The 26,025-nt window shown below is 38.2% G+C and overlaps 2 protein-coding genes and 1 long non-coding RNA gene across 8 annotated transcripts in view; 2 read left to right on the forward strand and 1 right to left on the reverse strand.

Annotated features, from left to right (window-relative positions):
• Positions 1-16,129, forward strand: part of LOC137137809 (V-set domain-containing T-cell activation inhibitor 1-like) — a 66,375-nt gene extending 50,246 nt beyond the window's left edge. Inside the window, exons 6-7 of one of the 3 annotated variants that reach the window (XM_067524479.1) lie at positions 11,021-11,212; positions 11,333-16,129. The gene's annotated coding sequence lies outside the window, so the exon portion shown is untranslated. Of the gene's footprint in view, positions 1-11,020 lie in introns of all 3 variants that reach the window. The other 2 variants (XM_067524477.1, XM_067524482.1) reach the window with 2 other exon arrangements.
• Positions 1-26,025, reverse strand: part of LOC137137883 (uncharacterized) — a 38,015-nt gene that overhangs the window by 9,810 nt on the left and 2,180 nt on the right. Inside the window, exons 3-4 of one of the 2 annotated variants that reach the window (XR_010915839.1) lie at positions 24,265-24,363; positions 16,623-16,634 (exon numbers count right to left, since the gene is read on the reverse strand). This is a non-coding gene — a long non-coding RNA (uncharacterized lncRNA). Of the gene's footprint in view, positions 1-16,622; positions 16,635-24,264; positions 24,364-26,025 lie in introns of those variants that run through there. The other variant, XR_010915838.1, reaches the window with a different exon arrangement.
• Positions 158-21,891, forward strand: LOC137137829 (polymeric immunoglobulin receptor-like). Of its 3 annotated transcripts, XM_067524555.1 has the most exons (5): positions 158-565; positions 2,676-2,819; positions 3,350-3,679; positions 17,801-18,157; positions 18,228-21,891. In XM_067524555.1, exons 3-5 carry the CDS (start codon positions 3,544-3,546, stop codon positions 18,401-18,403), a joined length of 669 nt encoding a protein of 222 aa, XP_067380656.1. In that variant the 5' UTR covers positions 158-565; positions 2,676-2,819; positions 3,350-3,543; the 3' UTR covers positions 18,404-21,891. The 3 variants fall into 3 exon arrangements, with proteins under 3 accessions (XP_067380656.1, XP_067380655.1, XP_067380657.1); XM_067524554.1 differs by lacking the exon at positions 2,676-2,819 and having other exon boundaries at positions 159-565; XM_067524556.1 differs by lacking the exons at positions 158-565; positions 2,676-2,819 and adding an exon at positions 916-2,618.

Here is a 26,025-nt window from a genome sequence, read left to right on the forward strand (position 1 = left end):
CACAATTGAAACATGAACATAACCAGCATTATATTTTTACTTTTTATACATATCATTAAAATGCAATTTGTTAAATCTAAACAAATATTCATTACTCTCATCCAGGATTTTCACAATTTTTATTCTATTTCCAATTTGAATTTATCATTTCCAGGAAGGAAAAGACGCTAATGCAACCGCAAGGGGGCACAAGCCAGTGACTTCCGGTACCAGGCCCCAGTCTGCGACAGGAAGAGCATCGGACATATAACACAGGCCAAATGAAACATGCGAATCATGACTTTCATAAGTAAAAATCTATTTATTTGTTATTTACTGTGCATCACCCGTACTGACGGTACTGGGAGCGGTCAGTGGATATTTCCAGTAGCCGTGCAACAAAACTTTAGCGGAAACTAGTTTCTCTGCAGAACCTGCACAATCAGTGGTTGAGGGATTTTCCTTCATGTCATTTAAATCCGCTGAAAAGCCAATTTGCCTCAGTAGAAGATAAAGATGTTTGATTCCAGAAAGATCTTATTTGTGTGTCTCCTCCCATGTTCCGTGATTTGTTTAACCTCTGAAGGTAAGAGCACCGTTATAATCATGACTCGAATAACCCGTTGTCTTTTATTACCAATAACAGCAGTTTATTAAATCCCCGTGAAACCATCTGAGGTGCAGAGGAGCGATAACTTGTCCTCCACCGTCCCTGTGTTAGCCACAACAAGCTGGTTAGCTACTTGCTAACTGCTAAAAACACGTTAGCTTCCAGAGAGCTAACGCTAACGGTTCAACTTCATAGGGTGGAGCACGCGGATACAGCTGCGCACAGAATCCCACACCAGGCAGGAGCTGTGAGCTGTGTCCGGCAGCAGAGACAGAGGAGGACGGGGACCCGGGATTTCACGTCAGAAGATCGTTTTTATGGTTTAGCTTTAATATTGTATCAGAAGACACGAAACGATGAATTTAAAAGGTGTCAGTTTATTAGGTACAGTGCTTTAAATAGAGCAGTGGTTTCAGTTTGTGCTGCTTTATACAGACAGGGGACAGGAGACAGACAGTCTGTCCTCACTGCTGTCATCAATTGGGTGAAGACAATAAAAGCAGCACCAGTATCTTGAAGTAGCCACGTGCTTAATCGTGTCTAGTGTCAGTTTGTCTAGTGGCGGTTGTCCATGGACCACAGGGTCAGTGGTTCGATCCTGGCTATATTTTGAATTGTCTCTGGGCAAGACACTGGACCCCTGACAGCCCATTCCCCTCCCCAGCTGTACATTGCTGGTCCAAGCCCGGTAGAAATTGGGGAGGGTTGCGTTAAAAAGGTGGCATCAGGTGTAAAAACTGCCAAATCAACATGTGGACAATGATCCTCTGTAATGACACTGAACTCATGGGATAAACCTAAAGGACAAAAACCAAAACCTTAAAGTGGTTATGCAGCGTCTGCATAGGCAGCATGTCAGTTCTGCTGATGAAGACACAGAAATATGTTAGTTATTTGTCTTAAGGCAGGCAAAGCAAAAAAACACTTTATCTTAACACTGAGATTCATACAGTGATATTTTAGCTCTGGATAATGTAAATTAAAATCAAATTTAAATGGTACAAATACTGATTGTTTGCTGTTCGTCCTACTGACTTTGGCATCTTATTGTCCAACAGCTACTTGCTTCAAGTAGGCTGCTGAATTTCCTCATTCAGAACATTTTGAACATTTAAACTGGAACATTCTGAAGACAAAAGGTCTCACTGTGTGTTGGACGACAGAGTATTGGTCGACTGATATGGGTTTGTCATTTGCTGATGCTGATATTGAGACAGCAGGGAGCCAGATATGTTTTGTTTTTTTTTGTTTTTTTTTATCTTTCTTTTAGTTTCTTTCTCTGTGTTACATAAAATAGAATTTAATGACAAATGAGAGACAAATATTGAAAATACCTGAATTATTTCAAGCTATTTAAAATAGACGGCAGTCATTGAGAATCAGATCAGAATTAATTTCTATTTAGCAGAAAGAATATCTGATAAAGCTACTTTACTGTATTTTTAAATCATAAAAACAAACTGTTTCAAACCAAGCTGAACATTATGACCATGAAGGAGGATTTAGGACCATTGGAGCAAACTGACTTACTTTAACCTGAAGATGTTCCTAATAAATTGAGTGAAAACAGTCCACAAACCTACATAGACTAAATATCTCCCTTAAATGAAACATACTCTGAATAAAATAAATAAGAGTCATTAAACACTATAGAAATGAGTCACTATCACCTCTCTGTGTCTGCTGGGTTTGGGAGTGTGGGCTGCTGTTAGAATGTCCCACAAATATTCAGTCAGCTGGAAGATTTTAGTAAACTGTGCTAATTGGTTGTTGTACAGTAGCCTGCAGTCAGCTTTCACTTTAGCTCATTAATGAGCAAGTTTTACTTGTTGAACATGTGCTCTGATCAACTCTGATGTGTTTATTGGCTTTTTACCTGCTTTTTGTGCTGATGTGTGAACAACAATTAAAATGTAGCAACATTCTGACTTATCTCCTCAATTACCAACGAGCTGCATCCGGCTGAGTTACTGACACTGATGGGCCCAAACAATTTTGGCCAGAAACAGAAGCCAGCATCCTGCTGACGGTTTGTCCTTGTTGGCTTTTGTTTCTACAATGTACTTTGTTTTTTGACTGTTTGCAGAGAACAAAACAGCGTCATATACTCAACATCACAGATCTGTGGGGTCAGATTTTAACCATGGACCACAAGTCTGAGAGATTTGGTCAATGTACCACTGCCTCTGATACCACATGTTACAAGGAGAAATGAAAAGTTTGCTGCTTTGTAAGAAATTGGATTTGTATAATAATAATAATAATAAACACAATACTTGTAATTATAAAGTATTTCCTTCCCCTTTTGCTACTTAATCAGCCAAGAAAGACATAGATTTTTATGACATGATCCTTATTCATTTCATTTCATTACTCAGAATGAAATCTGTTCTTCTGAAACTTAATATTTCACTACATTCACTGAAATTAATGCTTCACATAAAGAGCAGCAGTAAGCAGTTGTAAGAGTGAACAGAGCTAATAATAATGAGCTTATAATAATAATAATATATTTAAAAATGTCTCCTTACCTGATAAAGATAAAAATACAGCAAACCATGTTTTGGTTCTAATTCCAAGATTTCTCATCAAAAGTAAGAAACTAAGGATTCAGATATTTACAGAACGTGAGGTTTTTACATATTGTGTGTGAAAATGACATTTTTTGATCCATTGTTATTTCAGATGATATTAATGAGTGTTACTCACTTTTCCTTCCTACTTTTCTCTGTGTTTTTGTTTGTTGTTCAAATACAAAAGAGATTCAAGCAAAACCTGGAGATAATGTCATTCTTCAGTGTCGGGGTCCCAGAGAAGGAGTCATCCAACTGTTAGAGTGGAGCAAACCTGACTTGAAGTCAGAGGATTATGTTTTCTACTTCAGAGACGAGCGCATTTATGAAAGGTACCAACATCCACTTTTTCGTGGTCGGGTGGAGCTGAGAGATCCACAGATGAAGGAGGGAAACTTTGCTGTGATTCTGAAGAACGTCACCATCAATGATACTGGAACATATATGTGTTATTATGGAAATGGTGGAAATGGACTTGAGCTCATCAGCAACATCACCTTGACAGTCAGAGACTCAGGTGAGTGAGTGAACACTCCCCTTTAAAAGTATTGGAACAGTGAAGCCAATTCCTTTATTTTTGCTGTAGACTGAAACCATTTAAGACGAGAGATCAACATTGCAGCTTTTATTTCCAGGTATTTACATCTGGATCTGATACAAACTTAGAACGTGGCACCTTTTGTTTGAACCCACTAGTTTGTCATGGAGGTTGGAGGAGGTTGTTTCTGATGTCACTAACACTTGTTGTAGTTTGTTTTGTTTTCTCTCAGCTTCACAATTGCTTGTTTTTCACTCTCAGACATTTTTCTGGCTTCACTTAATGTAACATTGGCCTCAGGTAGCACAGACGGTTACTTCCACACCACTTGGGCCTGTAACCACTTTTATCAATATGCATCATTATTATTAACATTATTATTATAAAAAATAAACAACGATTATTATTATTAGTCGTAGTAGTTTTGTTTTGCATTTATTATTTTTATTTCTACTTTATACCTATCATTTGACTATCACTACCATTGTTGCTGTCAACCTTTTTCTTTCCTAAACACCATCGTCATTATTATTATTATTATTATTATTATTATTAGCATTATTATTATTATTATTATTAATTCAATTCAATTCAATTCAACTTTATTTATATAGCGCCAATTTACAACAAAGTCATCTAAAGGCACTTTACAGAATAAAGTCCAGACTACACAAGTATGTAGAAGCAACCCAACAAATCCCCCTTGAACAAGCCCTAGGCAACAGTGGAGAGGAAAAACTCCTTTTAATGGGAGAAACCTCCAGCAGAACCAGGCTCAGGGTGGGCGGCCATCTGCCTTGACCGGTTGGGGTGAGTGGAAAGTGAAGAGAGAAAAGAAAAGAGCAACGAAAAGCAACAACAAAACAACAACAACAAAAAGCAACAACAAAACAACAAGAAAAGCAACAACAAAACAACAAAAAAGCAACAACAAAGCATTGTACAGGTTGTAGGACACAGAATTAATGGCATACAGTGGTGACAAGTAAATGTATAGAGAAAAGCAGTTTTAACTATAAGCTTGATCAAAAAGGAAAGTTTTAAGCCTAGTCTTAAAAGTAGAGAAGGTGTCTGCCCCCCGAATTTGGATTGGAAGCTGGTTCCACAGGAGAGGAGCTTGATAGCTAAAGGCTCTGCCTCCCATTCTACTTTTGCAAACTCTGGGAACCACAAGTAGGCCTGTATTTTGGGATCGAAGTGGTCTAATCGGGCGATACAGAACTATGAGATCTTTTAAATATGATGGAGCTTGACCATTAAGAGCTTTGTATGTAAGGAGGAGGGTTTTGAACTCTATTCTAGATTTTATGGGAAGCCAATGAAGAGAAGCTAGTGAAGGTGAAATATGATCTCTCTTTCCTAATCCAGTCAGCACTCTTGCTGCAGCATTTTGGATTAATTGAAGGCTTTTTAGAGAGTTATTAGGACACCCCAGAAGTAGGGAATTACAGTAGTCCAACCTAGAAGTAACAAATGCATGGACCAGTTTTTCGGCATCACTTTGAGACAGGATGCTTCTAATTTTAGCAATGTTCCGTAGGTGGAAGAAGGCTGTTCTAGAGATTTGTCTTATATGTGACGTAAACGCCAAATCCTGGTCAAAAATAACTCCAAGGTTCCTCACCGCAGTACTGGAGGCCAAAGTTATGTCATCTAAAGTAACTATATTGTTAGACAGCATATTTCTCATGTTTTTAGGCCCAAAGAGGATGATTTCAGTTTTGTCTGAATTTAGAAGTAGGAAATTGTAGGACATCCAGGTCTTTATGTCTTTTAGACATGCTTCAAGTTTGACTAATTGGTTAGTATCTTCTGGTTCACAGATAAATAGAGCTGGGTATCATCTGCATAGCAGTGGAAGTTTATGGAATGTTTCCTAATAATTTAGCCTAAAGGTGACATGTACAGATTAAAAAGTATTGGTCCTAACACAGAGCCCTGTGGAACTCCATAACTAACTTTGGTGCATGAAGAAGAGTCATCATTAACATGAACAAGTTGGAATCTGTCTGACAGATAAGATTTAAACCAATGTAATGTGGTTCCTTTAATCCCAAATCCATGTTCTAGTCTCTGTAATAAAATGTTGTGGTCAATGGTGTCAAATGCGGCACTAAGGTCTAGTAAGACGAGTACGGACACAAGTCCATTATCTGAAGCCAGGAGAAGATCATTGGTGACTTTTACCAGTGCTGTTTCTGTACTGTGATGAGCTCTAAATCCTGACTGAAAGTCTTCATACAAGTTATTCCTGTAAAGGTGATCACATAATTGTTTTGCAACTACTTTTCAAGGATTTTAGAAATAAACGGGAGATTTGATATTGGTCTATAGTTGGCTAAATCACCTGGATCAAGACAAGGTTTTTTAAGTAATGGTTTGATTACAGCAACTTTATAAGCCTTTGGTACATAGCCAGTTTGTAAAGAGAGATTAATCAAATCTAATATGAACGTGTCTATTAAAGGTAGAACATCTATCAATTTGGTTGGAACAGGGTCTAAAAGACATGTTGTTAGTTTTGAGGAGGCGATAGTTGAACTTAGCTCAGTGAGATCTATGGGTGAAAAGCAGGCTAAGATGGATTGGGGCCTTATTGAGGATTCTAGAGCTGTTGTACATGAAGATCTATCTGTAATATTTGTAGGGAGGATCTGGTGAATCTTTTCCCTAATGGCTACAATTTTATTAGTAAAGAAAGTCATAAAGTCATTGCTGCTCAAAGTTAAGGGAAAACTAGGCTCAACAGAACTATGGCTCTTAGTCAGCCTGGCTACAGTGCTGAACAGAAACCGGGGGTTGTTCTTGTTTTCTTCTATTAATGATGAATAATATGCTGTTCTGGCATCACGAAGAGCTTTTTTGTATGTTTTTAAACTGTTTTTCCAGGCTAACCGGGATTCTTCTAAATTAGTGGAACGTCACTTCCTCTCTAACTTTCGTGTTGCCTGTTTTAAGCTGTGCATTTGTGAATTGTACCATGGAGGTCGGCTCCTCTGATTCACTGCCTTCTTTTTCAGAGGGGCAACTGTATCTAGTATCATACGCAGTGAGGCTGCAGAATCGTCAACTAAATAATCAATTTGTACAGGAGTAAGATGGCTACTCACCATAGTATTGACACATGGTGGTGAAAAAGATGAAGAAATAATTTCTTTAAATTTATTCACAGCATTTTCAGATAAACATCTGCTGTAGTGGAATTTTTCCCTAACTGCTGTATAGTCCGTTATTGTAAATTCAAATGTTATTAGAAAATGGTCAGACAAAAGACAATTATGAGGAAATACTATTAAATTATCAGTTTCAATGCCATATGTAAGGACAAGGTCTAACGTGTGACTAAAACAGTGAGTGGGTTTATTTACATTTTGGGAAAAACCAATTGAATCTAGTAATGAATTAAACGCAGTGCTCAGACAGTTACTGTCAGCATCTACATGAATGTTAAAGTCACCCACTATAATGACTTTATCTGTACTAAGCACTAAATCAGATAGAAAATCAGAAAATTCAATCAAAAACTCTGAATAAGGGACTGGAGGACGGTACACGATAACAAATAATAGTGGTTTTTGAGTTTTCCAGTTTGGGTGTGAAAGGCTAAGAGTAAGACTCTCAAATGAGTTATAACTATGTTTAGGTCTAGGAATTATTGATAAGCTACAATGGAAGATTGCTGCTACTCTTCCACCTCAGCCTGTGCTTCTAGGAACATGATAATTAATATGACTCATTTAAACTGACATATTCTTCCTGCTGCAACCAAGTTTCAGTGAGACAAAATAAATCAATTTGATGATCATTTATCAAGTCATTTACTAACAGAGATTTAGAAGAGAGAGATCTGATATTTAATAATCCACATTTGAAAGTTTTGGGTTTTGGTTCAGTATGAGCAGTAGTCTTAACTTGTATTAGGTTTTTATGATTAACTCCCCTTGTGTTCATTTTTGGTTTAAAAAGTTTAGGTGGTCGTGGAGCAGACATAGTCTCTATGGGGCAAATAGCAGTGTGGTTAAGATCATAATATTCAACAAAATAATAATATTTCCTTGGTGAAAAATTAGAATCCATAACAGCTGCATTTTGTCTGTTGGTAACGTCAGATTCTATAAATATCTCGGACTGTTTATACCTGTGGATGTTGTCGGGTGTTGGAGCGGAGGATGCAGGACAGGTGAGCACATCAGAGCCACAGGTGTTTTCAATGGTCAGTCAGTCTCCGGAGACTGAGATGCTGTGGACAATGTTCTCAGTCAACATCCGTGATCCCAGAAAGTTCGGGTGCAGTCCATCTTGCTTGAAGTACTGAGGACGATCCCAGAAAAGATTGAAATTGTCCACGAAGAGTCCGTGTGCGGAGACTTGTGGTTGAAGCCATGTGTGCAGGCTGAGGAGTCTGGAGAACCAGCCAACACCGCGACCCAGCGTGGGAATTGGGCCGGAAATGAAGAACCGTCTGTCGTGGAAAATCTCCAGTGAGTTGAAAAATGACACGAAGTCACGTTTCAGCAACTCAGACTGTTGGCGTTTGGTGTCATTTGTGCCAACGTGTATCACTACTTTTGTTGCTGTAGGATGTTTTTCAATCACGTTTGGAATTTTCTCCGCTATGTCAGTGACTGTGGCTCCAGGAAAGCAAAACGTTTTAGCTGATTTTAAGTGGGCGTCTCTAACGATGGAGTCGCCAATAATTAGCATGGTCGGACCGGGAGGACGGTGCGGTGGAAAGGTGCGCCGCGGGTTGGCATCACGTTTCCAGCGGAAGCAACAGGGCCAGACCACGGCAGCGTGTCATCGGTGTCCTGGGTCACTGAACAAACAGCTTTGTTCCATGTAGCTCGAGGTATTAAGAGCTGCGAGGTGCTTTGCTTGTGTGGTGGCAACGTTGGAAAACCCCAAGATAAGTTCATTTTTTTTTGCTTAGTTCATTTTCCAAGAGTTTGATGGTTTCTTGCAACTGCGTGAAAACGTGTACACAGTTTGAACAGACCGCCATTTCGAAACTACGGAAGTGACGCGTATTATTATTATTATTATCATTATTATTATTATTATTATTATTATTATAATACATCCATGTGTGTATGTATGTATCCAGTGGACATGTACATGCTACTATTCCCTTCTGTTTCTTTTACTCCTTTCTCCAACACTTACTTTACTTACTTTATTTTTATAGTATAAAAGTTCATATATGTTCTGAGCTCTTCCATTACTCCATGGTCACCCCTTTCCTTTTAACTTATTTAAAACTTATTTATATATTAATTATGGTTATTATTATTATTAATTGTATGAATTATTTACATTTATTTATGTTTTTTATTTATTTATTTAGATTTTATATATAATAATTATTAATTATTATTATTATAATTATTACTCCCTGTTGCTCTGGGTGGAACAGTATGGGTCACTAAACTTCAAGACCACCATCATTCTCTACTGTTTAGCCCTAATAAACAGGCCCCTCCTCAGGGTCTGGGAGCTGTTTTAGACGTGAAACAAGCAGTGAGCTGCCCCTCACCCTCTGGGGTTGAGAGCGACTTGGAGCTAGAGAATGACAGGTCAGAAACAACACACTCAACACAGTTAATCCAACAAACAATGCAACACACCAGCTGGACCATCCTAGACCCCCATGAATAAGTCCTCTGATTGGGCCTCGATATCAACAGGTATTTAGTCACATCCATCATTATTATTATTATTATTATTATTATTATTATTATTATTCATTTTGTTTCATTTTTTTATGGTTTTTGTTTTTCTCTTTCTTTTTGTTTATTTTTTTTAGGCAAAATAGTCTATTGTGTGGTTTTTCTTTTTTGTTGTTGTTATGAATTCAACAAAATGTAACATTGGCCATTCTGGAAATCATAGAGTTGGTTATCAACTGGTTGTGTGAGGCCTGTGTTTTCCTGTCGGAATAAGAGAGTGTTCATGTGAAAGTTCTTCCTTAGAGGCAACTTTGGCAGAAACATGTATGAAGTACTTATGCAGATGTTACAGTGATGCAGAGAACTTTTCACACTGCAGAGAAAGTTTGCGATAGAAAAAAACAAGAAAAGCACAAGAAATAATACAATTATTATTTTCTGCTGGCTGAAATGAAGATAACATCTGTAGAAAAACATTCTAAATAATGGTCAAATATTAAAAATCTAAAAATAAATAAATCCAATCAAAAATAGAATGTGTTTATGTTTTTCCAGATGATGAAGAGCCTATTATCAATATATCATACAAAAAATAAAAATGAGCATTAGTATTTGACAGAGAAGCAGTTAATCCTAAAGTCTGAGTCACTGGATTTTTAATTTGTAATGTAGTGGTTAGAGATTGCATATAAGAGCTAATTTATAATATAATATGTTAATCTATTGTACAATGTATAGGTTGTACGCTTGTAGCTTGTTTATCATAGATGGGAAGATTCATTTAACATAACAGTAGGATGTGGATTATTTTTTTTAATAAATAACAATCACCACAGAGTTTTCTCCTCAGATTATTGTATCTCGGACAAAATGCTTGACAGTGTCTGTGCTTATTACACTTATTCCATCTTTGACTGCAGATCAGAGAATATAATTATTCATTAAAAAAAATAATTCATACTGTTACGTACAGGATTCTCCTGTGATTATAAATGACCACACTAGTGACATTGACTTTAAGACTCGTCTCCGTCCTCTCTGCTCTGGCAGCACAAACTAGCATGTTTTATTTTTTGTGTATCATAAATTCAGAAAAACTATATCAACTACACCAACAGCCTATGATGATCCTTCACTATTTTATGGATATTTTATTCTAGTTTCCTTTTCTGTTATGTGATCACAGTGTTTAGTTTACTCAGCAGAAACTCATTTTAACAAACTTCTCTGCAGTTATCACTTCATCATTTATTATATTAAGTTCTTCATTCATAGTTCTCTGCATGTCTCCTTCACATGAACATGGTCTAAGCCTAACAGAAAAACCCAGCCTGCTCAGAATCCGTTAATAACCATCTTTGTCATAGCTGTTATCCAGTGTTGGGCTCAGTGAAGCCAGATAAACACAAGAAAGCCAGAATAAGTTAAACTGGCTTTGTGATACAGGCCCTGGTGTCACTTATCAGTCTGAAACCAACATCACAATTTTGTACAGTTTTGCAGAATTTGTTGAATCTAGACTCCCAGAAAAAAGTCTGAGAGGTGGAAAAATGTTCTTGTACAAAGACCATTGTCTGACAGTAGTTGAAGTTCAAGAAATGGATTCATCACCTACCTGATGCCTCATTCTTAACATCTGGTTCTGTTCTGGCAGGAGATGGAGGTGGAGACACTGAGGACGGAGGAAAGAAGGATGGACGTGTTGGACTGATAGTTGGTCTGTCAGTTGTTGGTGTGCTTGTTGTTGTTGGTGCAGTTGCTTTAATGATCTTTAGAAAACATCATGGTCAGAATTTACACCAACCTTCTCCTCCACAAACAAGATCTCCACTGGTTTCTGCAGCAGGTCCAGAAACAGGTCAAGAAACAGGCGCAGAAACAGGCGCAGAAACAGGCGCAGACACAGGTCAAGAAACAGGCGCAGAAACAGGCGCAGACACAGACGCAGACACAGGTCAAGAAACAGGTGCAGAAACAGGCGCAGACACAGGTGCAGACACAGCTGTGTAAAATGCTTCAGCTCTGTTTCTTCCTCAGTCTGTCAGAGTCCTGCTGCTGTTTCACCAGTGACTGTTGGATGAAACCCAACAGTTGGAGGAAACCCACGACCTCCAGTGACCTTCTAGCTGTGAGGTGGCAATGCTAACCACTCCACCACCATGCTGCCCAATGCATTTTATTAATCCAGTCTTTAGTAACAGAAGGTGAGTAGGACTCATGTTTGGACATGTGAACACAGGTCTGAGGAATAAAATTCAAACACACCAGTTAAAGGTTTGATACAAACCTGCAGTGCCTAAAATCACCTTGTGCAATGTGTGTACAATGTGTAATAAGGCTCAAAAGAAAGTAGAAATAGTGAGTTCTGTAGTCACAAAGTCTACAGGAAGGTACAATAAAAGCATGTAATTGCTTAACGAACTGCATGAAAAGAAAACCGACTGGCAACTGCTTGCACCTGGTTTCTTCAGTTAAGCTTTGTGAGGGTGGTTCCTTTGTTGAGTTCAAGTATAAATAGAAGATGCTGATATGCTGTAGTGTCCATGTGTTAAATAGAGATGGTTCATCACGTTGATGATCTTGTAAAACTTGACCAATGAAGGGGGCAATTTTCTACAACACACTGTCCAACAGTATCTCAGTGAATAATGGCACAAACCAACATGACTCCTCAGATCATCAGGTCAGTTTCTTGGGGTGATTGTGCTTTTAGCTTTTAAATCATTGCTTACAACTTAAAACTTATTTTCCTTGACTAATGATACATAGTGGACTCTGATAGTTGTCTCATGTCCTTTATATTTTTGCAAGGATGTTTTTTTTAACCTTTATGTATTTATTAAATTATTTTTTTAATGTGAAGTACTGTGGTCACCTTGATGTTGTTAAGGTGCTATATAGGTACATTTGATTAGTTGAAGCACCTTTAACAAAGTATAAAGCAAAAGCTGTGAATATTTATGTACATGTGATTTTTTTTTTTTATTATTTTTAATATATTTACCTTGTCATTATGGGCTATTGTTTGTAAAATTTTGAGTAAAATAATGAATGTAATGCATTTTGAAATTAGGCTGTAACATAACAAAATGTGGAAAAAGTTAAGCGCTGGGAAAACTTTCTGGATCCACTGCATATGATGAGAACGTGTAGCTTTCTACATTTAGGACGTGTTCTGTGAATGTGAAGATGCTTCCAACTTGTGATGCTGCTATGAAAAAGCAGCTTGCAAACACTCAGTGTGGCATATAATCATAGACAGACACAAGCTCAAACCCTGTGTGTCTCTTGTAGGCTCCTTAATTGACCATGAGGTTTATAACCGAACTAAACTTGTTTATCTTTAGGATCAATGTTGCTGGTCTCAAGCCAGGATAAAGGAGGAGGGTTGGAATTTTGACATCAAAAAGTTAATTTATAGTTATAAACATATTTAGGGTTGGGGTCACTGTTTGTCTCCTCTCTCTTACAGTGTCCTTTGCAATCACATGCACAGGGTAAATTATGCAAATTAGCATATGACATCATTTAGAGACTTTCAGGATAAGAATTGTTGACAGAGAACAGAAGCAAAACATGACAAACTGTGTGAAGAATATTCTGAAAGATATAATCTGGATTATGTCAACAAACAAGTTAGTGTGAGATGTATCCACTTAATCTGAAATACACAGTATCTGTGTACATCTATGCAGTACATTCATTCTTTTACTATATGCAGTACTATGTTCCCTGTTTATACACTGTGTCTTATTATTTTAAGACTCATTCTGTGGTTCTCATTCAGTCCCAGTGAAGATTACTGTGCTTTTTAATCAGACAAATGCGAGAAAAAGGGACTTAATTGGGACAGTGTCAGTGTCTGATTGTCCCTCATACACTACAGGAGACTCTGGTATCACAATAATAAGTTGAGGTGAGACACATGGTGGGTCACTGGGACATAGGTTTGAATTTATAGCTCATGTGTTTATATCAGAGACTATTAGGATTCTCATTCCCCACATTTAAACCTTGAAACAGTCGTCGCTTTGAGACACAGTGACTATCAGCTGCACATACAGAAGATACACTCACACATTCTATTGTGGTGACCACTGAAGGCTGAAGACAAGCTGAAAGCCGCTGGTATTTTTCATGGTACTTTGTCTTCTTTACTTTCCCTTCTGTCGTGTCTCCGAAAAGTGGAACATCTCCACCTACTACCTCAACATAATGTGCATCTCTTTAGATTTCAAGGCTTCATTGCAAAAGTCCACTTTATTTTCACTGTGTTTGTTCTACATGTATATATTTACTGGATTTTTTGTTCTCTTTACTTGAAATTGTATATTTATTGCATTTTATATTCACTGTTGTTTGTCTTTTTATAATGTGATAAATTTAAATGTTGACCAGAGTAGCTACAATTTAGTTGTAGCCCACTTTGTGCTATGACATCACAGTCTATTCTAGTCTCCAGTTTGGAGGAAACATCTGGCACGAGTCTTTCCTCTTCTCAGTTATAGACTTAACTGTGCTCCTGGGGCCAAACTTTATTTTTTTTTTTTTACTTTCCCACCTACAGTAGACTGTTTGCTATGTGTGTGTGTGTGTGTGTGTGTGTGTTTGTGTGTGTGTAAATAATAATAATAAAGCTGTATAAAGTTGAATGCTTATTGGATTTAATCCATATCAGGTGATGTGTATTTGTGTAATGAGGGAGGATGTGGCCTAAGGAGATCAACACCCTATATCAAGATGTGCATAATTATTAGGCAGATTCTTCTCCTCAGAAAAAAATGACCAAAAAAGAGATTTAACTGACTCTGAAAAGTCAAAAATTGTAAAAAGTCTTTCACAGGGAAGCAGCACTCTTGAAATATCTAAGATATTGGGGCGTGATCACAGAACCATCAAACGTTTTGTAGCAAATAGTCAACAGGGTCGTGTCGAAAAGAAAAGACGCAAATTAACCGCCAAAGATTTGAGAAAAATCAAACATGAAGCTACCAGGAATCCATTATCCTCCAGTGCTGCCAGATTCCACAACTGCAACCTAACTGTCAAGAAGTTCAAGGTGTTCAGTTCTCAGAGAGAGAGAGACTAAATCCATTCAAGAAGTGAAACTTGTAGAATGTTTACATTCAGTCCACACAGACTGATATATTTCAAGTGTTTATTTCTTTTAATTTTGACCCATTCAACAATGTGGGGGAGATTCACAAAGAGTGGACTGCAGCTGGAGTCAGTGCTTCAACAACCACTACACACAGACGTATGCAGGACCTGGGTTTCAGCTGTCGCATTCCTTGTGTCAAGGTCAACGCAGCTGTAGACCAGGATGTTTTGGAGCAGTTCATGCTTCCTGCTGCTGACCAACTTTATGGAGATGCAGATTTCATTTTCCAACAGGACTTGGCACCTGCACACGGTGCCAAATATACCAGTACCTGGTTTAAGGACCATGGTATCCCTGTTCTTGATTGGCCAGCAAACTCGCCTGACCTTAACCCCATAGAAAATCTATGGGTCATTGTGAAGAGGAAGATGCGATATGACAGACCCAACAATGCAGAAGAGCTGAAGGCCACTATCACAGCAACCTGGGCCTCATAACACCTGAGCAGCACCACAGACTGATCGACTCCATGCCACATTGCTGCAGTACTTCAGGCAAAAGGAGCCCAACTAAGTATTGAGTGCTGTACATGCTCATACTATAATATTTGATTAGCACCTGCGTGTGCGTGTGTGTCCGTTTACATATATATACACGTATATATATATGTTCTAGTAAATCAATCAAACTGACTCCAACTGTCAATTAAAAAAATATTTGTCCTTGTTTTAAAGCCTTTACAATCACAGAGCAGCACATGCAGGTTGTCTATTTGACAGTTCGCAGAGATTTTGTCAATCGACCACTGACTCTGATGTCACAAGTTACAAGGAGAAATGAGTTCATTCAAACAGTAGAACACACTTTTTATTTTCAGACATTGTCAAACAGCCATCAGAACATGTCTGCTTCACAGTTCATGCAATGATTTGTCATTTAACTGACCTGGATAAATTATTTAATGCTGCGCAAAATATATTCTAGTCATTTTCAAAAGTTTTCTTTGTTCTTGTTTTTTTTTTTTTTTACCTGCCACTGTAGCAGCTTTGAAAAATAGAGTTCAGCTCTGTTCTGATTGGTCCTTCTTGACATTAGATTGACTATGATTGATCAATCAATCACAGTAGAGTCAGCTGAGTGACCTAATAATATATTTGTATTCATGCTTCATGTATTTGATCCAGCTCCAAAGTGCAGAAACTGTAATTAAAGCCCGTCACAGTCACATAGAGTTTAAACTGAGAACATCACGAGAATATTATCCAGTAAACAAATGACAGTACTATGTTTAGAATGATAATGATATAAAGCTGACAGAGAAATGGAAATCAGAGTTTCAGGATTTTTTTTCTGGGTTTGTTTGTTTTTTGCTGGTGTTGATTTTGTTTTCGGTGATCATGAAATTTGATCAAATCTTCACCAAAGTCACAAATATCAACAAACAAAATGTGTGATTTTTCTTGTCTTTGTCACGATGATGTAAACTGTGTAACTTAGAACTTTGATTTTATTAACCTGCACAAGGGGGCATAACCCGTAAACCCATCAGATCCCACACTGAAGCAAAAAATCTCATTCTTCTATATTCTTCCACATAAAAACCTTATATTTATTGTGTGGTCACCACTAAACATGATGGTTTTAAGTGAGGCTCAGCAACAGTTACTGCTCGATTAGTAAGTTTATTAGCTTTTTGTAGCTAAAAAATTGCTTTTTCAGAGCAGAGGGAGGGAGGACTGAGCATAGCAGCTGTAGAGTCTCTTTCTTTATGTGTATATATATATATATATATATATATATATATATATATATATACATATATATATATATATATACACACATACGTAAAATCACAAAAATGCAGTTTATTACTGGAAGTAAAAAAAGTTTACGTCACATATTGTTAGAGGAGAACTTTGTGTCCCGTCAAAACCAGGACTGTAAAAACATGTCTTATGTCTTGTGTAATGTTTCAACAGCACCAATAATTCACAGACGACAGAATAAAACTCTTCATATACACAAAGACACTTACTTTTCTCGTTGCTAAATGATGCACATGCTGTTTATAGACTGCGGGTGCAGTTTTTTTATGTTTGTCTACAGAGAGACAGCAGCAAAACCGGAACAGGTCAAATTTTCCGTCTTACACCTTTGTAGCTGCATTCTGATCTGAGGACCAGTTACTGTTCACTGCTGTGAAGGTGTGAAGGTTGACGTTTTAAGGTTGACTTCAGTGAAGAGTAGATGACCTCTGGTTCTGATTCTGGTGGAAATAAATAAACCGTTTTAATGTGAGACATCGGTGGAAAAATGCAATTTGTTAACTCCAAGTATTCATTACAACTCTCATCCAGGATTTTCATTATAATTTTTATTCTATTTCCAATTTGAATTTATCATTTCCAGGAAGGAAAAGACGCTAATGCAACCGCAAGGAGGCACAAGCCAGTGACTTCCTGTACCAGTCTGTGACAGGAAGAGCATCGAACATATAACACAGGCCAAATGAAACATGCGAATCATGACTTTCATAAGTAAAAATCTATTTATTTGTTATTTACTGCGCATCACCCGTACTTATGGTACTGGGAGCGGTCAGTGGATATTTCCAGTAGCCGTGCAACAAAACTTTAGCGGAAACTAGTTTCTCTGCAGAACCTACAAAATTAATGTAATACTGTTACAGTTGCTTCATCCGCAAACAACTTTTACTTTTGTTTTCACCACATCAACATTTAATGTTCGTCGTATTAGCAGCACGTAAGCGTGAGTTGGCTGAAATATGCTCATTTCCACTATTGACTCTCCATCTCCGTCTATTTTTAATTTTTCAGATTAAAAGCTAATTTAATGAGTAAAGTAAGAAATTACTTTTAATGGGGACTAATAAGAAAATGAATAATATTATTCATTTTAAACTGAGTGATGAGTAATCTATTACATTTTTGAGTAACAAGCCCAACACTGAAGGACACACGTATAAACACTCAAACCAAAGTGCTGCACAGTACAATAGTTTCTACTAAAATATGATCATCTGATAATGTTTGCAGGATCATGCAACACTGATGAAAGCACTTTAAGCCTCAAAAGAAAAAGACAGCAAAAATTGTGCAAATGTAATTTTGAGAAATTGAAATATAAAATAAAACTATATAGATAAATATTTCTAATGCAATATAATCTCTGTTATTGTTGTTAACATGTTAAATTAGTTTGATGGGGTCTAATTCTTTTAGGTTTAGTCTTTATAACTGTCTCAATATTAACTAATTGAATTAACAAATATTTCCTAAAGAACCAAATGACTGACTTTTTCTTATTCTTCAGACTCACAGGAGCTCACAGTGAGGCCTGGAGACGATGTCCCTATTCACTGTCGGGGTCCCAGAGACGGTGACGTTATTATGTTAAGCTGGATCAGACCCGACCTGAGGTCAGAGGGTTTTGTCTTCTTCGTCAGGGAGAAGCGCTCGTATGAAAAGTACCAGCTTCCATCTTTTCACGGTCGAGTGGAGCTGAGAGACCCAGAGATGAAGGACGGAGACTTTACTGTGATTCTGAAGAACATCAGCGTCGATGATGCTGGAACGTACGAGTGTCACGTTGGAAAGAGCAACACAGGAAGCAGCAAGACACACACACCTGAGCACATGAGCATCATCTACCTGAAGGTTGAGGACTCAGGTGAGTTTAGTGTATCATAGTGTGTGTGTGTTTGACGCCTGACACCTCACATGGGATTCTGTTCTTACAGGTCCCACAGCTGGAAACATCAGGGTTGGAGGAGACAAGGAAGTAGGAGTTGTAGTGGCACTGTGGGTTTCAGTAGTTGCTGCTCTTCTTTTTGTTGCTTTCGGTTGTTTTTACTTGATAAAAAAACGTCCTGCAGTACAACAAATCATCACCTATCAGCAGATAACACATGTCTAAGATATGTGTTTTATAGTGTTATTTATGATTGTACACATGGGGTCTGAACTCTACTGGCTTTATGAAGCTCCCAGTAAAAAAGCAGTGGTTCCTGTATGTTTAACAAACATTGCCCCACTTGCCTCATCAAATTGAGTCTTCGTAGGCCTGAAATATATAACAGCACATTGTGTTTTCCAATGCTCACTTTTGTCCTAACTGTTTCATGCAACCAACAGACCTGTTTTTTGCTGAAGAAGTGCCGCCACATAGGGACGCAGGCGTCTGTTGACATTAACCCCTTTTATGCACCAGCCACCAAAATTGCAGCTAGTTTCATGCTAATTTTCACCCCAAACACTCCCATTAAAAGTGGTTTGGTTGGGGTTTGGTGCTTTGTTGTCCCATCTATTCCTTGCAAACATTTCGTTTTTTGCTACTCATACGAACGACCTCAGCTCCTTTCAGACATGCACTGGAATTCTGATGTGCTGTAAACAAAACACTGTTTCCCACAGATTAAGTTTTATATTCATGTTCATGTGTGACAGGCCTTACACATATTTTACAGGAAAACAATGTCGTCCTTTAAAGTGACTGCATGTAGATCAGACGTGTGACATAACATAAAACTGGGTCGATCGTTGTCGGGGCTTTTACAGAAAAGTGACTGTTCAGACAAGAAGACTAAATGTTCAGGAGCCGTCAGTGCATGTCTGAAAGGGTTTTTTTTACACTTGAATGTGTGAGTGTCTGGCTGCTTTTCCTCAGGAACCAGTTCAACAAGAAACTGGAACAAGTAATGCTGGGGATGAGTTTTGGTTTTATATTGCACTGGTTCCTGAGGAAAAGCAGCCAGACACTCACACACCATAAACTAACTGAAGCACACTAGAAAACAAGTCTTACTCACACCCAACAAAACCCACACACAGGGGAAAGACTGACAGAGTAAAAAATAAAATCAAGGTTCCTGAGGAAAAGCAGCCAGAAACTGGAACAAGTAATGCTGGGGATGAGTTTTGGCTTTATATTGCACTTTCACAGAACAGCTGGTCACTGTTCTTCACTCTCCCTGAGTGATTTTACTGGGAACTATTTTTTGTCTAGTATTTGTGTTTAGTGTCTGTGTCACTCTAATTTAAGACCAGTGTGAACAGGAAGTTTACTGTACATTATTCTGTTTATTACAGAAGTTTCTTGAAATGCACAAATTATTCTCTGTACACAAACAGCTCATCTGTCTTACTGTGTTAGAATCAGGGTTTGTATTTACTTTGTCAGCTGGTTGCAGCAAGTTGAAATGTAGCATCATCAAATGAATCGTGATCACTTACAGGTGTGTGAGTAGACTTAGTTAACAAAGTCAACTTTGACATAGTTAAGACAGAGCAAAAATAGATATCTCCGACTGATTCTTGTAGTATTGATTTTATAATTTTAAACACTTTTATTGTTTGCTGTTAGCTTTTGCATCTGCTAAATAAAGTACAACATCTGCAGTTAAAGTTTAAGCTTCCTTGGTTTAATTGTAATTTCATAAGATTTTCTTAAAGTGTCCGTAGTCTCTCCTCATCGATGTTCACTAGTTGAAGGCTCGTGTCTGTTTAGTCTAGACCCGGAAATTATTTTTCTCCTAAGCAGTAAAAATATACTTGCAGCTTAAATATTTTCCAGCATCCACAACAAGTGTTACTGTAAGAGGGAAGCTGCCGTTAACTAGTGTGACTCATTAGTGTCTGTAGCTTCAGGCTTATGCAGGTGCTAGTGAAGAAGCAGCAGGGAAACATTGGGATGAAGATAGTGAACAGCTGAATGAATTCACCTCAGCTTAAATAGAAACCTGGTCTGTTCAACCTCAGGCAGAGTATTATAGACCATTTTAGTGAGAGGGCTGAGCTAGAGTGACAGGGTAACAACAAACACTCTGAGTCCTGCAGGTTTTCAGGCTTTGTGGCTGACAGAATCGTGGAAGCTACAGTAAAACACTCAAAGACAGAACCACTACACCCCAAAGGCACAGAGGAGCTGCATTCCTCCATCTTGATTCTAGTCAAAGGCCTGTTTCCCCTGTCACCATGCAAACTATACCAGCTTCAAACCGTGATCCAAATTCTAATCTAGACCCTGAAAAGTCAAAGCAGAAAGTGAACTGATCTGTCTCGCTCCACCCGAGAGTTTTCCAGAGGAAATTCCGCAGCATAGCCGACTATTACTCCTCTTCCGTGACTTAAAAACATTAAATGTGATAATAGAGGGGGAGGGGGGGGACTAAGATCTAAATTTCTTGCTGGAATACAGTGTGCATACTGGATCTTCTGGGCCAGGCAAGATAATCAACAAACATCAGTGGTCCTGCACTGATTGTAGAAAATGGGGAACCAAACCTGCAGACCAGAGTCGATTGTTTTAGGCCTCTAACCATCAAACTAGGACGCTGTGTAGAAAATGTATGACCACTTTCATATGTCCCTCGGGCTCACAGAGAACGTCCCTATGAGCTGCTTTTAGACTGTGACACCAACTTCAAGAAGGAGACAAAGAACTGAGAGATGCTTTTGCAGGTGAACGAGAGATAATAATAAATGTTAAAGTCGCCTAAAGGCCAGTTTGGTTTTAAAATGAACTAAACAGGAAGCTCCTACTTAAAAGTGTGAGTCTTGTCTGATCAGAGCATTTTTTGTTGGTGTTGTTTTGAAAGGAGAGTTCCTACTAATGACAAGCACTGACAATACAATTAAGTCTGACTCATAATTTCTGATTTTGAGTTTAGTTAACCTTCCATTTCAATTTTCAAAGAGAAACTTTAATGATGTCTGCTGTCATTTTTCTGATTTTCTGACACTAGACAATAGTGGGGTATTTAATCAAGAAGAGTCAGTTATTCGGAAGATATAATGGATCTGATTTGAATTTGCAGCCCAACATTGGTGTAGCATTCATGATAATATGGAGTCCGTTATTTTGCCGTGCTCGTATATTTTATATAGCTGAGATGGCAGCAGTATAGTGTGTGGCACTTAAAGCATCTCTTTAAAGCTACTTGGCTTGTGCAGTGTTATTGTGCCAAGTTTAGGGTTAAGTTTGCATCCCCCCACAAAGTTATAGTTAAAAAGGAAACTGAAATATTACATTGATTGTTTTATTCTTTTTGACATTTCATAACGAGGGGCCACAGTTATTTGAACAATTTTTGTAAGTTTTGGTAGCTCATTGTCTCCCCTTGATCATTTTGTGCTTATTTGGAGCTATTTTAGAAATAGGGGCGGGAAGTGACCGTGTTTTGCTTTGTAATCTGGTCACATAACACAGAATCTCGTGCTGTTCTTTGTATTTGTTTTACGATTTCCAGGTCGGCCCTTACCGACACAAGTTCCCGAATTTCGTTGTCCTTCCAGTTTGACACTGTTGTTGTGTATGTTGGTATGAATAAACACATTCTTTACTTGCAGCTGTAGCAGGAGATGGTCGTCATCAACAAGCCTACTTACTCATGGGAATCCTCCGAAGTATCATTTATATTGTGTTGCTGTCTCTCTCTCCTCCTCCTGCTTGTGTATTTTGTGTGGGGGTGTGTGTCTGAGGGCTGGGTCACCGGTGGTGTCCATGGATCAGCACATTTGAATTAATTTCCGCCACCTGATTGGACAAGAAGGTAGGTGAGCAGCTCGCTCTCTCCCCACATCTGGCCCTACCAACCAACCCAGCATTCTGTTTTGGACTCTGTAAGAAAGCCTAGTGATTTGTGTGTGTGTGTGTAGAGATTTCTGGTAATAAGCTTGTATAGAATTCACTGTAAATACTGAGCACCAGGTAGCACAGTAGGAGTGAGAAGCCCTTTTATTTTGCTCATCTTTTCTCCTGTTAGGAGTTTAGGTTATACATCCTGTCTTATGTGTATTTGTTGGTTCTGGTTAAAGAATCTACTGTTATTTAAATGCGCGCACGCACACACACACACACACACACACACACACTTTTAATGTGGACCCAAGAACAACAAGGTGAGAGGTTCAGTAAAAAGACTGAGCTTTATTATAGATACAGGACAGGGAAACACAACCAACACAACACTATGAAAGAGGACAAAACTAGCAAATCCCAGAGGGATGACTACAAAACTAAAAACAAGTTATTAACCTTGACACAACCTCAAAGGAATTTAATGAAGGCAGAAAAAGATAAACTAGGCGAAGAAATGATAAGGATGGGTTTAATGAGTGGCAACCTAAAAACCCGGGACAGTGAAACCAAACGAAGACACCAGGAAAACAAAAACACTGGGAAAAGCAAAACATGAATGTAGAAACCAGAATAACTCACTAGAAAACTAATAATGTCCAAAGGTTGAGGTGAATGAGACACATGAACCCAAAAAAACACAAATCAAACCTTAAACCATAGACACCAGGTAACAGAGTCCATGTGAGAAGGGTCAGGAGTCCTAGAATCATGAGACAGGTAACTCAGAAAACAAAGTATTGCACTGACAGCAGGGACAAACAAAGACAATGATCCAACAGAGAACCAAGAGGAGAGCTGGGTTTAAAAGAACAGGGGAACAGGTGAAAGCAATTGTGAGCGGTGATGACTGGTGAAGCTGTAGAAATAAACTGGGGACAGGAAGTGGAGAAAAGGAGGTACAAAGTCCAGGGCAGGAAGTGAACCAGAGTGTCGGATCATGACATAAACACACTTTAACAACTCCTCCCTCTGTCCACAGACAGTCGGTGAGGGTTTAGTGGCAGGCAGAGAAAACACAGACTTGGAGAAAGGATGTCTGCCTCACACTGGATCTCATGTGTTTGTCTGCTCGCATGTTTCCTGAGCTCTACTTCTGAAGGTGAGAGGTGTGAACGGCCTCACATCACACTGCACTGAAGCACACAGAAAAAAAAAACAAACTCTGGACCTTAACTTAAAGGATTCAGGCTCTGGGAAGCTCCAGGTTTGGGTTCATGTTTCATTACCTGATTGTTAGAGTAAAACACAAATCAGGATCACAGTAAGTGTATTTCATTATCTAAAGTAACTATGAAGCTATTGGTGTTTCAGTGGGTTATTGATGACCCTTCATGTCAGGACAGAATTTTTATCTTTCCTCCAAATCCTTAGAAGATCTTAAAATCTGCTCATTTTAAGTGAAAGTGCAGAAAGTGTAATTAAAGTCTGTCAGCTACCAGTTGAATCAGCTGAGGCTCCTGTGGTGATGTGCTGCCACCTGCAGGATGGTTGTGTTACTGCCACAGTCGCAAAGAGTTTAAACTGAGAACATCACGTGAATATTATCCAGTAAACAAATGACAGTACTATGTTTAGAATGATAATGATATAAAGCTGACAGAGAAATGAGAGTCAGAGTTTTGGGATTTTTTGTTTTTGGTTTGTTTGTTTTTTGCTGGTGTTTAAAATACTCAAAATAAAAAGACAACAACAACAACAACAACAACATTCTTCTATATTCTTCCACATGAAAATCGTTGTCTCTTTGACAATTCAGTAAAAATATGTTTATTGTGTGGTCACCACAAAATATGTCTTATGTCTTGTGGAATGTTTCAACAGCACCAATAATTCACAGAGGACAGAATCAAACTCTTCATATACACAAAGACACTTACTTTTCTCGTTGCTAAATGATGCTCATGCTGTTTATAGGCTGCTGGTGCAGTTTTTTTATGTTTGTCTACAGAGAGATGTAAATTAAATAAGATGTACATGTTACCAGCAGCAAAACCGGAACAGGTTGAGTTTTCCGTCTTACACCTTTGTCAAACTTTCATAACCACAAGAACAACAATGAATGAGACTAAAGTTGATCCTGCAGAGAAACCAGATCTCTGCTGGTGCAAATAAAGGTAAAAAAAAAAATGTAGCTGCACCTGATCTGAGGACCAGTTACTGTTCACTGCTGTGAAGGTGTGAAGGTTGACGGTTGAAGGTTGACTTCAGTGAAGAGTAGATGACCTCTGATTCTGATTCTGGTGGAAACAAACAAACAGTTTTAATGTGAGACATCGGTGGAAAACATTTTTTATTACATGACCTCTGAACTCCACCTCTCTTCTTGTCTTCATCCAGTTACAGTACAAGTATTTACAGTACCAACATCTGATATCCACACTAACTTAAGTCTCCCTGGAGAACCCTCATTCTCTAAGAATTGGTTATCTGTGTTTATCTCAGTTCCAAGATTCCTCATAATCTGTCTCATCTTGAGAAAAAGCATTTGACCCCTTCGGAATTACCTGGTTTACTCACATTAATTGGTCATTAATAGCAAAATCTACTGTCTAACGAAAGAGAAAGGGAGGGAGACAAAAGACACAAAGTTCATGTCATACAGTGGTGTCAATTGTGGGGTGAGAGGAGAGAGGGACAAGAGGAAGAAAGGAGCTGTGAGAATCTTTCTGGAGCATCACTTCCTTTCTAACTTTCGTGTTTCCTGTTTTAAGTTGTGTGTTTGTGAACTATACCATGGAGATCACCTCTGCTGGTTTACTGCCTTCTTTTTCAGAGGGGCAACACTATCGACTATTGTACGTAGTGAGGCTGCAGAATTATCAACAAGATAATCTATTTGTGCAGGAGTAACATTAATTGTAAATTCAAATGTCATTTGAAAATGGTCAACAAAACAGAATAATGAGGAAATACTGGTAAATTATCAGTTTCAATGCTGTGTGTAAGAACAAGGTCTAAGGTTTGACTAAAACAGTGAGTGGGTTTATTTACATTTTGAATCTAATAATGAATTAAACACAGTTACTCTCAGCATCTACATGAATGTTAAAGTCACCCACTATAATAACTTTATCTGTACTAAGCACTAAATTCAAAAACTCTGAATAAGGGACTGGAGGACGGTACACGATAACAAATATTAGTGGTTTTTGAGTTTTCCAGTTTGGGTGTGAAAGGCTAAGAGTAAGACTCTCAAATGAGATATAACTATGTTTAGGTCTAGGATTTATTGATAAGCTAGAGTGAAATATTGCTGCTACTCCTCCACCTCGGCCTGTGCTCTAGGAACATGATCATTAATATGACTCATTTAAACTGACATATTCTTCCTGCTGCAACCAAGTTTCAGTGAGACAGAATAAATCGAAGCTGCAGCTACAGGTATTATTATTGCTAAAGGAGGCAGAGGAGGGTTAGCAGTTGCTAACAGCTAAATGCTAAGCTAGTGGAGCCAGGATAAGTAAAATGTTGAATTAGTTAACGTTAGCTTGTCATGTTTTAGAAGAGCAGGTGCTTGTGTAACACAAGCGTATCTCACGTCTCAGGTTGTAACTGTTGAGTAGAGAAATCACTTATTTCAGTAAAACAAGATTAAGATTGATCAGCAAACTGTCCTGCAGCAGAAACAGGAAGTGACACAATGCGCTCGCTGCAGGAGGAAGGTGTGGCTGCAGAAAATGCAAACAAAAAGAGAAAAAAAAAAAACATATATGATGGTGTCATCAGCATAAAAATGAATGAGCTGAGTTTGACAATAAGTGATATTAATTGTACGTGCACATAAAAAACAGTGGCTCTAATATCAATACTTGAAAAAATAGGGACTTGATGGAAAGTTATCAAGCTTAGATTTCACCAAGTTATAAGCTGGAAAATAAGTTCAGCTAGTGCAGCCATTG

Source organism: Channa argus, chromosome 12, assembly GCF_033026475.1.
Source record: "Channa argus isolate prfri chromosome 12, Channa argus male v1.0, whole genome shotgun sequence".
NCBI classification, from domain to species: domain Eukaryota; kingdom Metazoa; phylum Chordata; class Actinopteri; order Anabantiformes; family Channidae; genus Channa; species Channa argus.

Bases quoted from the DNA above. Each gene is read 5' to 3' on its own strand.
- LOC137137829 (XM_067524554.1), top strand. From the start codon at position 496: ATGTTTGATTCCAGAAAGATCTTATTTGTGTGTCTCCTCCCATGTTCC. The intron at 566-3,349 runs GTAAGAGCACCG...CAAATACAAAAG, and splicing joins GATTTGTTTAACCTCTGAAG to AGATTCAAGCAAAACCTGGA. The intron at 18,158-18,227 runs GTGAGTTTAGTG...CTGTTCTTACAG, and splicing joins CCTGAAGGTTGAGGACTCAG to GTCCCACAGCTGGAAACATC.